The sequence below is a fragment of the Eptatretus burgeri genome, chromosome 2 (genome assembly GCF_056783735.1).
Source record: "Eptatretus burgeri isolate ZD-2024b chromosome 2, Ebu_testis_v1, whole genome shotgun sequence".
NCBI classification, from domain to species: Eukaryota; Metazoa; Chordata; class Myxini; order Myxiniformes; family Myxinidae; genus Eptatretus; species Eptatretus burgeri.
In genome coordinates, this window is record NC_140962.1 from 137,642,142 (window position 1) to 137,660,347 (window position 18,206).

Here is an 18,206-nt window from a genome sequence, read left to right on the forward strand (position 1 = left end):
CACGGGACTTGAACAGTCCCGCCAACGTAGAATGAGCCGAAACGATGGAGGCGGTTTATTTATTTATAACCCAAAGATGGCGGTTTTAATCGCTCTACCGCAAACGGGACGAGGAAGGTGGCACGAGTCGCTTTTCACTGAGTTGATAACGTTTATTTCTCTAACCAGAAATAACAAGACTCGGCAAGAAGAGGGATCCGGGGTGATTCGACGGGATGGTGGTGTGGGTTCGGGCGTGGGGAAAACACAAACAATTCCAATGGATATACAAACCTCAAACCCTCTAAGGCACCAGGTACACACACACACACACACACACACACACACACACACACACACACACACACACACACACACACACACACACACACACACACACACACACACACACACACACACACACACACAGTAGCTGGTCCTGGTGGTCAGGCTGGCCCGTGGTGTAAACGCAACAGTCCCTGGATTGGCGGTGGACGAGCTGGCGTTGCGCTCGTCAGGGGCAGGAGACACCGTGGTGCTGTTGACCTCCTGGTGTCGGCCCAAGTCCGCTCAGAGCCGCCAGGTTGCCAGTTCTGGCGCCAAGTTGCGAGCAGGAGAGGGAGGCAGGTCCGCCCGCCGTTCGACCCCGTGCTCCAAGCCAGCAGAACCCCAGAGCCAACCAAGGTGAGGCACGAGGTACAGCAAGGCCACGAGACACGATCAAATCCAGGATCGAATCAGCCCAACAAACAGCATGCTCCCAGCACAACAGCCTCCACCAAAACGGTTTTTCTTTACCGCTCTTCTTCCTCCCACCCGTTTTCCCCGAACAGAACCTTTTTATCCTCCCATCCTTGTCACTTCCAATCGAGCCGTTTATTGGCCCTCTGCCGTCGCCTTCCGCCAATCGTGATCACGGGGCGGAGCCATCCGCAGCACTGTCCTGTGACGTCACGGCAAGCCTCCACGGAATACTAAAAGGGGTTTACGAAGACACACTTACCCTAACCCGTTTCCCTAACTAATTACGCGACAATTACCATTTCCCCCTTGAAGAAATGGACATTTACTAGACAACTTATCACCACTGAATTGCTACTTATTACATCGAGATCCTGGTAAAACTCGAACAGCATGGCATACCTAATTAAACATCCTAATTACCCTTTGAATGCATACCCCCCTCAAACGTAACAATATATATATATATATATATATATATATATATATATATATATATATATATATATATATATATATATAAATATATAAAATAAAGAGAGACCCAAACCACATCTCACCTATGAATGGAAGGAATAGCCAATCAGCTCTCACCTAATCAACTAAACCCAGGTGGCAAGGATAATATAAATAAAATGACACCTCTCATGCTCTTCTCGCTGAAGAAGCTGCATAAAGCAACCAAGAAGGCCTACCCAAGGTAAGCGCTTTGCTGTTTCAAACCCTTCAAAGAGTTCCTCCACAGCTATGAAGACATTCACAAATGGTGCACACACGAGAATCCCAATGTGACACAACCCCTCAGCTGCAGGAGCTGTTTTATCACTTATTGGTGAATCATCAGTGACAGCGCAGACAGCAATGCATTCCAATGAGGCTCCCAAGCATGTACCACATGTAAATGTCAAAAGCAGTCAATATATAAATTATCTTTTGCACGTCTGACATTTGCACGTCTTTGACTTGGTTAATCGGGCGATCGTACCTCGCCGCAGGTCGACTTCAGACACGAACCGCTTGAGCCAGTGGTTCTTAACCGGAGGTACGAAGCATCAAAGCAGGGGGTACAAAAAATGGCATCAAATTCAATACTGTATAGTACTTAAATTCCAATAATAATAACAATAATAAATAACTAACAAGAAATTTTTAGGCAGGGGGTACGGGGAAATATGAAAGCTCAAGGGGTACGAGCACATAAAAAGGTTAAGAACCACTGGCTTAAGCGGTTCATTCCGTACTGCAGAGATAACCGAGCGGAGTTATCGTCGACCTCGACGGTTCAGATTAGTTACCGGGAACTTACACCCACTACCAATCTCTTACGCGATGCAGGATGGAGAGTTAATAAAAAGAAAGGAGACGAAGCAGAGCGGGAACAGTTCAACAAGCAAGCATTTTATTTACACACGCAGACACAAAGCAAGCACGTATATTCAGTCACAGTAAAAGGCACGTAAAAAATAGATACTACCGACTACGACCGACACACGGCAACACTTACGCAGTTCTACATTACGGACGGCGCCACCACAAGCATTTAAACAAAAAGCAAAGGAAAAAGAAAAGAAGTCGCGACTTCCCTTTTCGTGGCTGGTGAGTCCCTCTCCCACGACCGCCAGCGTGGTCGCGCCTGGCCCCGACCTCTCTCACGGCCCGCGAACCCTCTCCGGCACTCCTCGTCCGGACGCGCAGGTCCGCCTCACAACCGGCGCAGCCGCGTCTCCCGTCCGTGCCTCCGTTGACAGGCCGCTCGCCAAGCCGCGAGCGCAGGACCTCTTCCCCCGACAAGACAAGCAGCGCCAAGAAGACGACGACGTCCAGCCCAGAAGCTCAAACAACCCGAAGAACACAGGAACTCTCGAGGAGATAGGAAGCCTCGAAAAATAAAACTCTCAGACAGGAAGCCTCGAAGACTAAAACTAGCTCAAGGTCCCTGCTATCCGCCTTTTGTAGCGCGGGGCTCCGCCCCGTTTTTGGCCCCGCCTCCCTTCGAGCTTCTTGGAGAAGCCTCTCGAAGGGGGGCGTTCCCTCTCGCTCTCCCTCCACCCCGCCCCGTGCGGGGGCCGAGGGAGTCAGTTTTTGGCTCGGGGCCAGAGAATTATTCCCCCAAAAAGAGGCCCCCACCTTTTCTCACCTTTGACCCCCGGCTCGGATCGCACTTCCACCACACCGAGCGCGGAGAATTTAGACGGGAGAAACAGGCAGCAAAAACCCCCGAGCATCGTTGGTGGTTTTTGTTCCTCCGCGGAGATCATAACCGCACGGGGCTTATTGAATGGCGGGTGGTGAAGATGTGGTAGCGTAGGTGGTGGAGGTGGCGTGGTTGTAGTGTGGTTGGCGCTGTGGTGGGGATGGCGTGGTTGTTGAGATACTGTTTGTTTGAAATAAAAGATAGAACAGAAAAATGGCTAACTCAAAGCGTCGCAGCCCAGATGGATCACATAAATTCCCTCTATACAACGGGTTTGGGCTAACTACACATGGACCTATCGAGATATCTCACCTGAGGACTCTTTATGGTGTAATGCGAATTTCCACAACCGTAACAATATGTATTTGTATATTGTAAGCAGTAAAAAAGTGTGGTAGATAAAAACATTGGAAAGGAAAAAAACTTTAACATTGATGTGCTACAAAAAAGTTAAGTTCAAAACAGGTCAAAATTTGAAATTATTTTTTAATTTCCACTTCACTACACCAATAATATACCCCAAAGGAACCTCCATGCCAAATATCAGCATCCTAGTACACATATTAAATGAATGGCAAGCTTTTAAATAACTTGCACCAAAAACTTTAACATTTTCACGTTCACGCTCACGCTGACGCCGAGGGTATCGCTATAGCTCTCTGTTCTTTGAACAGGCGAGCTCGAAAGGCAACGATATTTCAGCAGAAGCACAGGCAGTTTACCATCGATTGCAATGACATTATTTCATGGAAATTTCAACACAGTACATGGGATTTGAACCTGGGATCCCAGCATCATGGTCAGATGGAAAATACAAATGATTCAACAATTTGTAAATGCTCATTCTTTCATTTTAGGTTTTAAACTCCACATGTGCATGATACATTCATATCAGCATTAGCAAAGTCCTTTCCAAAGATTTTCTGAAATAATTCCATAAACCAAAGGTATTCATGCAGGGCATATACATACCTGACAGTAAGAATGGTTTCCTAAGGCTTTATGAGCTTCGTCAACCACCAGGCAGCGAATGGCGACCCCGGGACAAGCTCCTCGTGACAGATCATTCATCATAACCTGTGGCGTCAGGAAAAACACCCGACAAGATTGCCAGAGACGCCACCGATCAGCAGCTGCAGTGCTTCCTGCAAAGTATCATGGGTATTTGGTACAATGGACCTCAAATAGTTCAACCCAGTTGAAAGAAAAAACTCTTAAAATAACTTCCACAAAACTACATTTTGCAGAATGAAGAACGACTCTTGCTAATGAAGGTTAGTGTTGATCTCCGTGGGCAGACAGGTAGAACAGAACAGTGGATGAAATCAACAGGACGTTGATCGAGGTATGTTAAACACTGTGTGAAGCAAGTGGAAGCCGACGTTTTGGGAATTAACCATTTGTCGGAGCAAAAGATAGTCTTGGAATGTTCCTCCATCCTATCAACAGTGGAACTCCAAAATCCATGTTGATGGTGAGAGACCCTTTCCTTTAAGGGGAGGGGACTCTTCTTTGGGGTGTAGGTACCAGAAGGTCCATTTATTCATTTGTTTCATTTAGCGTTTGACACAGATGCCCATGTGAACAGAGCCTTCTGTGATTTATCAACTCCATTACACCATCCACTGCCATGGTTTATTCCACAAACTGGGTGTTTATCTCATCTATCTATAATTACAGCAATCTCTGTGTGTCTGTCTGTCTGTCTGTCTGTCTGTGACCGCTGTTGCTCGATGACCGCCGGTCCGATCTGATTGAAACTTGCCAGGAATATTGCCGGGGACCCGCGGATGTGCCTTTTCAAGGTTTGATATCGATCGGACGAGCGGTTCCCAAGTTGCGGCCATTTATCTGTCGACCAATGACAAGACACGGTGCTATGACATCACGAATGACGTCGCAATTAATGTTTATTTATTTTTTATAATTATTATTTTTATCTTGCCAAAACGAAGTTTTTGCAAGATATGTTAGTCAGCTTGTATGTTTTTATTTTTATTTTTTGTCTGTAATCACATATAAAAAATTCTGCAGAGCACAGTTATCATTGGAAATTTTTGTAACTTCGCACATCAGAGGCCTATAGAGGTCCCTTTCAGCACACAAAATTTTGAAGGTCAAGGTCAAAGGTCAAGGTCACTGTCGCAAATCAGGGGAGTCGACGAAACCCTTATTTTTTGAGTAATTTTGATCGGATCGTCTTCAAACTTCATGGGAATATAGTTCATGGTCTGGCGCTCAGCTGATTAATTTTTGGTGGCGATTGGACTTGACCTTCATGTTTTTTTTTTTTGTGTGTAATCACGTATAAATCACTCTGCAGAGCACAGTTATCACTGGAAATTTTTGGAACTTCGCATATCAGAGGCCGATAGAGAGGTCCCTTTCAGCGCATAAAATTTTGAAGGTCAAGGTCACTTTGTCGCAAATCAGGGGAGTCGACGAAACCCTTATTTTTTGAGTAATTTTAATCTAATCGTCTCCAAACTTTATGGGAATGTAGTATATGGTCTGGCGCTCAGCTGATTAGTTTTTGGTGGCGATTGGCCTTGACCTTCATGGTTAGAGCCTGAGGTCAAACATATTTGACCCCAAGGTCAAATTTTCAAGTTTTAGGAACCATATCGTGTAGTACCTCAAATTGAACACCTCGATGAGTGCTTTCTAGATATGTCAAGCTTGAGACATGATGACGTCATTTGGTTATGTTATGAGGCAAACACATATTTTTCATGGTTACTCTGTAGAACGATTCTCATCGGAATCTCTCGTAGGCAGATATTCCTCAAGGAGTCGCTCCTGGTGGATAGTAGCTCTGTTCACCTCAGTATGACCTTAAAGAAGTCACACGTGGTCACCTTTTGGCAAGACTTGGTTTTTTTTTTTTTTTGCACGATCGACGGTCTGATCTGATTGAAACTTGCCAGGAATATTGCCGGGGCCCCGCGGATGTGCTTTTCAAGGTTTGATATTAATCGGACGAGCGGTTCCCAAGTTATGGCCATTTATCTGTCGACCAATGACAGGGCACGGTGCTATGACATCATTCGTGACATCACAATTAATGTTTATTTATTTATTTTTTATTATTTCTTTTGCACGATTGAAACTTGCCAGGAATATTGCTGGGGACCCGTGGATGTGTCTTTTCGAGGATAGGGATAGAGATAGAGATAGAGATAGAGATAGAGATAGAGATAGAGATAGAGATAGAGATAGAGATAGAGATAGAGATAGAGATAGAGATAGAGATAGAGATAGAGATAGAGATAGAGATAGAGATAGAGATAGAGATAGAGATAGAGATAGAGATAGAGATAGAGATAGAGATAGAGATAGAGATAGAGATAGAGATAGAGATAGAGATAGAGATAGAGATAGAGATAGAGATAGAGATAGAGATAGAGATAGAGATAGAGATAGAGATAGAGATAGAGATGATAGAGATAGAGATGATAGAGATAGAGATAGAGAGGTTGCACATACTGGCACTCACCTACGGGCACGCACCTATGGGCCCGCCCCTACGGGCCCGTACTAGTTCTATTTTAATCTACCCAGTCAGGTAACACCTATACTGGTATGTAAGCAGCACATCACGTAATGATTTACACGTGCTGTTTTCAGTATCAGTGTCTCCGAGCCACATATGCCAAGTGTAGAAAAAGGGCTTTACAGTTATAAAGAATTCACAATTTGAGTGCAAGAGGCTTCTGTGAGAAAAACAAGGACAAATGTGTCCAAGAGCCACGTCCTAAAGGTTGTGTCTTCACCAGAACAAGAAGAAGAAGAAGAAACAAGCACAAAATTGTGCAAGAACTACGTCGTTCCACCAGTCAATGTCCTTGCTATGTTTCCCTCTATCTTGCCTCCCTGCCTGCCTCCCTACTTATCTGACTGCTGCCTCTCTCCCTGCCTGCCTCCTTGCTTGCCTTGCTGCCTGCCTCCCTCTCAGCCTGCCCTATCACCGTCTCTGTCTGCCTCCATTTTTCTCCATCTCCTTTCCTCTGCCTCCCTCCCTCTGCTACTCCTCTCTCTTACACATGCACACATAATGTCATGACGTTACAAATATAACATCATGACGTTCAAAGGTTTTGTCTTCACCAGAACAACAAGAACAAGAAGACGAAGAACAACGCAGAGCTCTCTTAGAGCCAGTGTCTGCGGCTAAAAGCATAGGTGGCTCAGACGCCACGGGGTGGGGTTACGGTGGGGGGAAAGGGGAGGGGCGCTGATAGTGTGATTTTAGTTTTGTGACAGTATATATCTGGTAAAGGATGTTCATGATCGATATCCTGCAAACACAATAAGAAAGTAAACATAGGGATAATTTTATTTTCCTGTGTAATATTAGGGGGGGAGGGATACAACATATGATATCCCCCCCCCCATTCTAATTTGTGCAGGGGTCCTGACCAGCCTTCCAAAGTAACTTGGGAAGGCTGTTGCTGACAGACAGACAGTGTGATCTATGGATACAGTGCCATGTGGGGTTTGTGGTTGGAACTAGGTCACATTCTTCCTATACTGGCAGGCCAAAACTACAATGCAACACCTCCACTGTACCCCCTGACCCCTGTGTTCTCTGAGTCTCCATCCACTTGAGAGACACATAATTGCAAATCTATGAGCTCCATTATAATTTGTCATAACTAAATACATGGCAATTTATCCAGAACTACCAAAAAGCCACCTAAATTGTCAAAGGTGGCACAGAAGCGGTCAATAGCAATCAAGTTTCTTTTCCAAAGGGTCTAAATCTAGGAAGGTAGAAAATATTCTTATAGCATCCTGCTTATAGACACATTCTGTCATTAAACATTTAGAAATGGAATTGAATTAAATAAATGTAACTGTAAAACATTACACTGAACATTCAGTGATTTTTTATAGAAATAAAGTAAATGGGTTGAAGGACCACAAATAAGCAGGATTCAGAGCTACCAAAATCCATAAATATATCATCTTCAACCCTGACTTTTAACTTGTGTAGCCACCTGGAGAAAAATTCACGAATATCTGCTACTCTTTTCATAATAAACAAGCTGTCTCTCAAACTCAAGTGAAAGTATAAAGTGCATCAGTGACCTGGAAATACTCCAAGGAAAATACAATGTACCCACTCGGTGACATCAGCTAGTGCCAGGCTGTCAAGTGCATGAGTTTCAGGGGCAACCATTCGTTATCTAGGAGGTGGGGGTGGGGCTGCATGGATTTTTTTCCAGAACTTAAATATTTTTTTCTGTCGCAATCCCAAACAAAATGTATTTTTTCACATAACGTCATTAATGTTAATTTATTTATTTTAAAAAAAAACCAGCTCCCCCAAGCCCTCACCCTCCCCCCTCCCCAGATATCAAATGGTTGCCCCCTATTATATATACACAAGGACAAATGTGTCCACGAGCAGCATCCTAAAGGTTTTGTCGGATAAAAAAAAAACAACTTCCGATATTTCGTCATGTGCCTTCATCAAGCCAATAGCGAAACGCATCATAATGTATTTACGTATTTACGATATATTGTGTATTTACGAAATTACAATACGATATATGGAATAATCCTTAAATAGTAACGTGAACTTTTCGAAACTTTAAAGCAAATGTCCGAATATATTTAAAAGTTCATGATAGCCGCTCTCAAAAGGCACCGTCAATGCGAGGATGTGTACATGTGCTCAGTATTTAAGGAGATCCGGATCTTGTATATACAAGAGCCGAGTCCAAGAGATTAAGGTTTTGTCTTCACAAGAAGAAGAACAAGAACAAGAAGAAGAACAACAACAACGCCGAGCTCTCTATGAGCAGCGTCTCGCTTAGCTTAGCGAGACGCTGCTAAAAAACAACAACTTCCGATATTTCGTCACGTGCCTTGATGGAGCCAAAAGAAGAAGAAGAAAAAGAAAAATAAGAACGCGGAGCTCTCTTAGAGCCAGCTTTCACCACGCGAGACGCGGCTAAAGATGCTGATTAAAGTTGCCATGGGCTCAGTGGAATATTGGCCAAGGCGTCCTGTGCGGGTCTGGTAGGTTGTGTTTCATGTTGGGATAGCTCACCAATTTCACACCAACTCCACGGGATCTTCAACATCAACCAAGTCATACTGCCAGACGGGACAGTTTTAATGTCCATCCGAGGGACGGCACATGTATCGACGAATCACCCCACCTGTGAAACCCCAGGCAGACGGTTCATAGCTAGATCGGGATTCGAACGCAGACCCTAACGACCTCTCCGGCTATCCTGCCACCCCACAACTACCCACCATCAAATTGTAACACCCTCAGACCATGTGACGCACAACTTACAATTCACCAGTGAGTTTGACAAGAGCATTGTAAGCAAGATGAGCTTCTCTTCCGAGGACAGACAGTTCACATTATAACATATTAATCACACGAGTCAAGTAGAATTTTTTTCGCAAGAGAGCAAGGTGTGTGTGCAAACATAAAATGCTTTCGTTTTTTTTTTTTTTTCATCACTCGATACAATATTAAAAAAAAAAAAAACAACCATATACCAGTCATCTCAGCCATGTGTCGTTGAGGAATTCCCATGACGTCATAGCAGGCGGCAACCTGTTGAGCCACCAGCGGCTTGGTCGGTGCCAGGAAAGCTACCTTCCCACTAGGATACCAGCGGTAGAAGTTGTACATGACCACCGCCGCCACGAACGTCTTGCCGAGACCCGTAGGTAGACAGACCAGCGTGTTTGCAAAGAGTCCTCGTTCCACGATGTTCAGCTGGTACTGACGCAGGGGCAGGTTCGTCGGGTAGATCCAGATATCTCCGGCTTCCAGGTCAAAGCCCGGCACGTCCTGGACATCTCGACAGCTAACGGGTGGACCGTCATGGAGCACCTTGGTCTCGCTCTCCGCCGCATCAATGGCTTCCAATAGCAGCAAGTCGTCTTCATCGTCGTTGAGGATGGCGGTGCTTCGTGTCTCTGCCGAACGTCGACTGCCGTCATTGGGCCGGTGGCTGTACCTGCGGTGCTGCCCTGCGTCGCGGGCTCTGCCGTTGTCGGAAGTCGTGGATCCGAGCTTGGTGCCCCAAGTCTGGAAGAGCGTTCGCTGCCGAGACCCCGCGCTCATGGTGCCTCAGGCCTCGTCGAGCAAAAAATCAACATCCGGACGATCGGAGCACGGCGTGAGCGTCACGTGACGTCCCAAACTCCATCATCATCATCATCATCACGATTCTTCCCAAAACCTCGACTCACGTTTATGTGTTGATAACTTGTGGGAACATCAATCAGAGCGACTCCAAACTGATTTGGCGAGGCCCGGACGATGTCGCCTCGATCCGGAAGCTGGTTGTTGTTTTTCGACTTTTACTTCAGGCTCGTGTTTTTCATGATTCGAAGTGTATATTACATTTCGTCTCAATAACATTCACGTCCTCTTCAGCAAACGATTAAATAACTATCGGTAACGATCTCAGATCACTGACTACACCCGGGATACAGAATGAGCTTGGACGTTTGAGGAGGCCATTTCACCCACCAAGCCTGCCTGCGTCTACACCGCATTAATAACTCTATCAATTTATCAAACCCCAAATTCACGGCGGGAAGAGCGGGGAAAGCATCGACATCACCGAGGTGTTTCATACACACAAGCAGAGTACCCGCCCTACGATCGATTTTCTTCCCAACATGCAACACGTCCTTCTAACGTATACATTTATTTGGGCGGTGTATAGGCAACTGATAGCTGCGTCAATTGTTACTGGGAAATTAAAAAAAAAATCCTGGTTATTTTTAACGAGTGCATGCCCGTAGGTGCGTGCTCGTAGGTGTGTGCCCGTACGTGCAAAATTTTTTTTTTAAACTTTCAAACCACGTGCCAGAAACAACAACCACACAGGCCGTTCCTTCGCTCTCGCGTCACGTATGTGCAAAAAAAAACAAAAAAAAACCTTTGTTTCAATTTCAAAAAAAAAAAAACTTGTGACATCATAACACCGTGTCCTGTCATTGGTTTGGTAAATAAATAGCCATAACTTGGGAAACAGCTGAAACGGAAAAAGAACAACGATATGAAACCTTGAAAAGGCACATAATCAGGTCCCCAGCGTCAATTGTGACATATCAAAAAAAAAAATTATTGTGACGTCAATCGTGACGTCATAGCACCATGTCCTGTCATTGGTCGACAGATAAATGGCCGTAACTTGGGAACCACTTGTCCGATTGATATCAAACTTCGAAAAGGCACATCCACAGGTCCCCAGCAATATACCTGGTAAGTTTCAATTAGATCAGACCAGTAATTGTCGAGAAACAGCGGTCACAGACAGACAGACACACAGAGATTGCTGGAATTATAGATAGACTAGTACGTGCCCGTAAAAAAAAAAAAATTATTATTATAATAAATAAATAAACCATACAGGCCGTTTCTTCGCTCTCACGTGCCCGTACGTGCGTGACCCGGAAGTTCGATATTATTCGCAGTTTCGATTATTCGCAATTTATTTTTAATACCTATGTGGTGAATTGAAGGTCGTGACGCGTGATCACATGTCGCGCGGCTCGTGCACGGGATAGATAAAGCCAAGATTCCGCGCGGTCGGGGGGATTGTCCCTGGGGCATTGCCATTTACGGCGGCGGTCCACTTGGTGCTCGTTGAATGGTGGGAATTGAGAGTATATCGGACTCCGTGCTTATGCTGATTTATTTTGCGGTGATCAACTGCATGTGTATACATTGCTACATATGTACTCCTAGCTGCACCTGTATCCCCTGATGTGCCCGTAGAAGCGGCTTCAATCAAGTGGAATAAAGCCCACACTCTGAAGGTTTTTCTCTCGCTTTCATTTCAATTTATTCCACTTGATTCCCTCGGCTCTCTCAACCAACGATGGACAAGATCTACAAACCGGAGAGGTTCGACGCAGACCCAAACGCGACTGACTCGGAAATGAAATGGTCGCATTGGTTCCGTTCCTTCTCACACTATCTGACCATCATCGAAGAGGGAGCCGACAAATTGGCCGCCCTTGTGAATCATGTCTCGCCCAGTGTATTCAGGCTCTTCTCGGAGTGTGACACCTACGATGCAGCGATCGACGTGCTGCGGGCGCTCTACGTGAGGCGCAAGAACGAGGTGTACATACGACATCTTCTCAACACACGCAAGCAAGCAGCCGGGGATACAATCGATCAGTTCCTGCAAGCTCTGAGGCAGTTGGGAAAAGACTGCAGTTTCCGGGCCGTAACCGCCGAGGAACATCGAGATGAAGCGACCAGAGAAGCGTTCATCCAAGGGCTCAGGTCAGCCCCCATACGGCAACGCTTACTGGAGAAAGCGCAACCCACTCTTGAAAAGGTAGCCGACCAGGCTCGAGCAATGGATACGGCACAGCAGCAATCTGAGTCATATGGGACACCGATGCTGCTAATGAACGCCGCTATGGTGGAAACTCAAGGAACCCCTCAGGGCACCCCTGACACTGAGGATGGAGAAAAACCCAAGGAATCGGATACCCAGACCTCGTCAAACTCCTCAGCAACTACTTCGGTTGGTAAATGCTTCTTTTGTGGGTATAAAAGACACCTCCGCAACAAATGCCCCGCCAGAGATGCCACATGCATGAATTGTGCCAAGAAAGGGCATTATGCCAGGGTATGCAAATCTACTCTAAGGAGAAATAAACCCACTTCTGCGGCTCTCTACTCACAAAAGAAACTAACTGCAGCCTCACCGGGGAATCACCAAGGCTATCATCAACGTGCGAATTAACGGGCATATGGCTGAGGCTCTGATTGATACAGGTAGCTCTGAAAGTTTCGTCAACAGCTCACTAGCGAAGGGCAGGAAATGGATAATCCACCCGACAGACAATACGGTATGCATGGCCGCCACATCACTACAGTCCCGCGTACGAGGGTACTGCAATGTTGAATTGGACGTAAAAGGGTACACGCATCGGGATGTAAGGGTACTGGTGCTTCGTGATTTATGCGCAGACGTAATTCTGGGTCATAATGTCCTCAAGCAGCACACGAGCGTCGAAATACCCTTTGGAGGAAGCAAACCTCATCTAATTCTAAATGCTCTGACCACCGCAGAGGTATCGTCCCCCCTGCTGTTTGCTAACTTGTCGCCAGACTGTAAACCGATAGCGATCAAATCGTGACGATATACCACTGCTGATATGAACTTCATCACTTCTGAGACCAAGCGATTACTGGAAGAAGGTATTATAGAACCGAGCGATTCGCCATGGCGCGCGCAGGTCTTGGTGACCACCAACCAGAACCACAAGAAACAAATGGTTGTCGATTACTCTCAAACGGTCAATCGCTTCACCCAACTCGATGCCTACCCTTTGCCGTGCATAGACGAGATGGTCGAATGCGTGGCCAATTATAAAATATTCAGCACCATCGATTTGCGAAGCGCCTATCATCAAATTCCCATCCGAGAGGAAGACAAACCTTACACCGCGTTCCAGGCAGGTAGACGCCTCTACCAATTCAGGAGGATTCCGTTCGGTGTCACTAATGGAGTAGCTTGCTTCCAACGAGTTATGGACGACATCATCTTGGATGAAAACCTCAAAGACACTTTTGTTTACGTGGACAATGTCACAGTGTGCGGTAAGGATCGGGGGGAACATGATATGAATCTGGACAGATTCTTGAGCATTGCTAGAAAATATAATCTGACCCTCAACTACGAGAAATGCGTATTCTCGGCAAGGTCAATTGACCTTCTCGGCTACACAATAGCCGACGGTACGATTAAGCCTGATCCTGAACGATTGCGCCCACTTCGTGAGCTACCCCCACCTCAGGAACTGCAGACAATGCGCCGGGTGATCGGCATGTTCGCTTACTATGCAAGATGGATTTCCCAATACTCCAAGAAAATACATCCCCTAGTGCATTGCAAAAACTTCCCACCAGATGCCGCTGTTGTAAAAGCTTTCCACAGCCTCAAAGATGATATCGGTAATTCCGTGGTATTATCGATCGACAGCTCGGTGCCGTTCGTGGTGGAAACGGATGCTTCCGATCACGCAATAGCCGCGACGCTCAATCAGTCCGGACGACCCGTCGCGTTCTTCTCAAGAACTCTCTCTGGAAGCGAGCAGAGACACTCGGCAATAGAGAAGGAAGCATACGCTATTGTCGAAGCCCTACGTAAATGGAGACACTATTTACTGGAAACCACTTCACACTCGTCATGGACCAGCGATCCGTTGCATTCATGTTTGATGGGAAAAATAACGGGAAAATTAAGAATGAAAAAATTATGAGATGGCGGATAGACCTAGCTTGCTATAGTTACAACATTGTTTACCGGCCCGGGAGGGAAAACCCTGCTGCAGATAATCAGTTCGGCGACAATCAGTCGGGCTTTGCAAGACCTCCATGTGTCTCTGTGCCACCCGGGGGTAACCAGAATGGCACATTTCGTGCGCAGACAAAACCTTCCCTATTCTATCGAAGATATTAAACAAATGAATGCTTCATGCCCTGTTTGTGCTGAGCTAAAACCCAGATTCTATGGCGCGGCATCTGGCAGGTTGATCAAGGCCACTTCTCCCTTCGAGAGACTAAATATCGACTTCAAAGGGCCCCTGCCGACCGAGACAGACAACAGACACATATTCACTGTTGCTGATGAATACTCAAGGTTCCCTTTCACATTTCCGTGCTCGGATATGACCTCGGGCACTGTCGTGAAATGTCTGTCTGACCTCTTCGCTATGTTTGGGAAACCTTCGTACAGACATTCAGACAGAGGGCCGTGTTTCATGTCGGCCGGGCTAAAACAATTCCTATTAGAGCACGGCATAGCAACTAGTCGAGCGACGGGTTACAACCCACAGGGTAATGGGCAGGTGGAACGATATCATGGAATCATTTGGAAAGCCGTAACTCTGGCACTGGAATCGAGAGGACTGGGGCCGGAGCAGTGGGAGGTTACCCTTCTCGATGCTCTGAATTCCATACGCTCTTTGCTCTGTACGTCCACCAATGCAACTCCTCACGAACGAATGTTTACTCACCAGCGACGTTATGTTGACGGCCAAACGGTGCCCAACTGGCTAACCTATCCCGGAACAGTGTTCATGAAACGCCTGGTACGACAAAGCAAGTATGAACCCATGGTGGATGAGGTCGAACTCATCGATGCTAATCCCGAGTATGCTCATGTCAGACTTCCTGATGGCAGGGAGACCACTGTGTCGGTTCGCCATTTGGCTCCCTCAGGTACTCCTCCCGCAGGTACACCACCATCTGGCACTCCTCCCTCTGACATTCCCTCCCCAGGTGTTCCCCCCCCCAGGAACTCCACCCGGGAACGGTGGCGACGGAGCTGCCGCGTTCCACCCGAGAGCGATCGAGGAGTCATTCCCGGCGCGAGTCGAGGCTCACCAAGAGGATCGGAAGCCTCCCTCAAGTGAAACCGCCATTTACTCCCGGAGAGGTCGACGGATAAAACCCCCTCGCCGACTCGATCTGTAAAGGGGATTATCGGCATCCTCGATGCTCATGCTCCTATATGCTCATTATATCATATATCGATGCTCATGACCATGCTCCTACAACTCAAAATAATCCTCACTGCTTGGCATGTATGCTTCTGTAGTTTAAATAGTTCGCGCTGCTTGAAATGTATACTCCTATAGCGCTGAAGTAATCATGGTGCGTTAGTTGGGCCTCTAGTTACATTTTAAAGACGGGGAGAATGTGGTGAATTGAAGATCGTGACGCGTGATCACATGTCGCGCGGCTCGTGCACGGGATAGATAAAGCCAAGATTCCGCACGGACGGGGTGATTGTCCCTGGGGCATTGTCATTTACGGCGGCGGTCCACTTGGTGCTCGTTGAATGGTGAGAATTGAGAGTATACCGGACTCCGTGCTTATGCTGATTTATTTTGCGGTGATCTACTGCACATGTATACATTGCTACATATGTACTCCTAGCTGCACCTGTATCCCTTGATGTGCCCGTAGAAGCGGCTTCAATCAAGTGGAATAAAGCCGACACTCTGAAGGTTTTTCTCTCGCTTTCATTTCAACCTAATTATTCAATTAGCGCCAACGTATTTTACCTTTTCGCAATGTCGTGGCAAGGAAAAACAAAAAGAGAAGAGAAGAGAGAGAAAAAATTTACTTCCTGGTTCGGAGCATACCAGCACTCTGATGTTCCCGAAATTTATACACCGTCTAATATGAAAACGATCATAACTTGGGCCATTGTGTTTATCTATAAATGCGCATAAGAAATCGAGAAATTATTAGAATACACGAAGTCATTGTGGTGTACTGGCATGCGTGGGCAGGGCACAACGCGGGGAGCGTGGAGGAGTGGTTTTGGTGGTCACTTGTCTGCAAGGGATAAAGGTGTGCGCGCCGCCTGAGGCGTCAGTGTGTAGTCTGTAGTAGTGTGCATTCGGGCGGGCAATAAACAGAGTTCGACAACCCTCACGACTATCCGAGTCCTGCGCCCCCCCCCCCCCGGAAACTACACTGGCGACGAGGATGTTTCGGTTCGGCGTGTGCGGAGTGCCTGGTTTGCATTGGTATTAGCGATTGGATCGCTGGAGCGGGAAATCAGCGCGGCTCGAGTTCGACCACCTGGTGTGAAGCCCAGGGAAGCGCATCGCGAGTTTCGCGCGCTCGCACGCACAGTTTTCGGTGCGGCGCTCGGAGTTCGTTTTATTTCGGCTTTGCAAGCCTCGGAAATGGTTTCTGCGAGGCCACGGCTAAAGGATGAAGACATTAAATGCAGCTCAGACGCGGCGTCGGCTGTCGCACGAGCGCAGAGGGATGATCCGAAGGTCAGCGCGATGTACCAAGCCCCCACGGCCGCACGCACAGTCTTCGGTGCGGGTCATGACCGAGCGTTGCAACGCAGTCAGTCGGACGGCGGTCTGAACACTCGGGGACGTCTACGGTGTGTGTGCCGAGAGTCATTGCCCATCATAAGGATCATGGATGGCGGTGTGCGACGCGACCCCTACGTCCCGGGTCGAGACCTACTGCCGGTGGCAAGACCAATGACAGTGGAGGTCGAGATGAGTTCGCGATCGATCGGGGCACCGATCGTGTTTCGAGTTGAGTCCGCTTGTGCACGTCCCGGTCTACGTCTTTAAAGATCTTCCCTCGCATTGCACACGTACACCGGCGAAGCGATTGCACCACTTGCTGCGGCAAACGTCTCGGTGGTCTACCGAGGTCAAAGCGCCCTACTCTCATTGTTTGTGGTACGAGGGGAGGGCTCGCCCTTTTGGGCCGGGATGGCCCGGCCGTCTCGGAGTTCGAACCTCCAGGTGCACCTGTGCCTCCTTCGAGACCCGAGGGCGAGGGTCTGGCGGTGGGAGCCGCGCCGATGCAACATGGGCTGCCGTTCATTGCTTCCGGCGACGACGATATACGGGTCTGGAGCAACGGGAGCCATGCCAACGAGGACGGTCTCTCGCTGCGCTCATGGGACAGTGCACACCCGTGTCGTGCAGGCGATTTCAGCGGGGGATTGGAGCGAGCCGGTCGCGTTCAAGAAGTTCGCGGAACGCGACCATCGACGGTGTCCTCTGCGACGTTTGGATGGAGACCGGCGAGCAAATCTTCTCAGCGTCGGGACATCCAAGAGGCGTACACATAATGTGATTCATGGATTGCTAATTGTTGTGTATTTGATTCTTGCTGCACAAGTAATTCGATTTAGCATTGTTAAAACGAATGCCGGCAGTCCGCGTGTGAGCATGATATGTTTGGTTGGGATCAATCAATGGGATGACCGATATGATCGATATGATGGGGTGGACTTGTGGACGGTCGTTGCGAATAAAGAGGTCTTTCTGATCTCCAGCTGCGAGGCCAGTCCACGGGTCGCTACCCTGTCAGGTGTGGGTATTGTGTTGGGAGTACGTGCTGTACATGGAAGGGAGGGTGCATTGGAGCAGACAATGTTTTTGTTGTTGTATGACACTGGTATGTCTCCAGGCTACACTGATTGTCCATGTGGACGTGCATGGTCTTCTCGATTGGGTTTGATGTGCGGTTTTGGTGTGGGGCTCAGAGATCGGCTCGGAGCCGGGGCTGGTTCGCTGTTCAGTGTCACCCCCTCCCCTGATTTCGCCAAGGTCAGACGTGCCTGGCGCCCTGGAGCGCAACCCTCTGTTCTCGCCAAGGTTAGCCACAGTGGCCCCGCGGGGCCTGCAGGCTCGGTCCTGTCTGATTTACCTGATTCGGTCCTGTCTGAGGGAGATGTGCCAGCTTGTCGACCGAGGGCGTTTGATGGAGCTTGTTGGCCAGGGGGCG

The 18,206-nt window shown here is 47.6% G+C and overlaps 1 protein-coding gene across 4 annotated transcripts in view; it reads right to left on the reverse strand.

Moving 5' to 3' along the window:
- FANCM (FA complementation group M) overlaps positions 1-10,215 on the reverse strand; it is a 60,651-nt gene extending 50,436 nt beyond the window's left edge. For 3 of the 4 annotated variants that reach the window (XM_085871428.1, XM_085871427.1, XM_085871426.1), the window contains exons 1-2: positions 9,437-10,215; positions 3,887-4,059 (exon numbers count right to left, since the gene is read on the reverse strand). In XM_085871428.1, coding sequence (XP_085727554.1) covers positions 3,887-4,059; positions 9,437-10,010 — 747 coding nt within the window. In that variant the 5' untranslated portion in view covers positions 10,011-10,215. The remainder of the gene's footprint in view (positions 1-3,886; positions 4,060-9,436) is intronic. The other variant, XM_085871430.1, reaches the window with a different exon arrangement.
- Between the last annotated feature and the right edge of the window lie 7,991 nt (positions 10,216-18,206).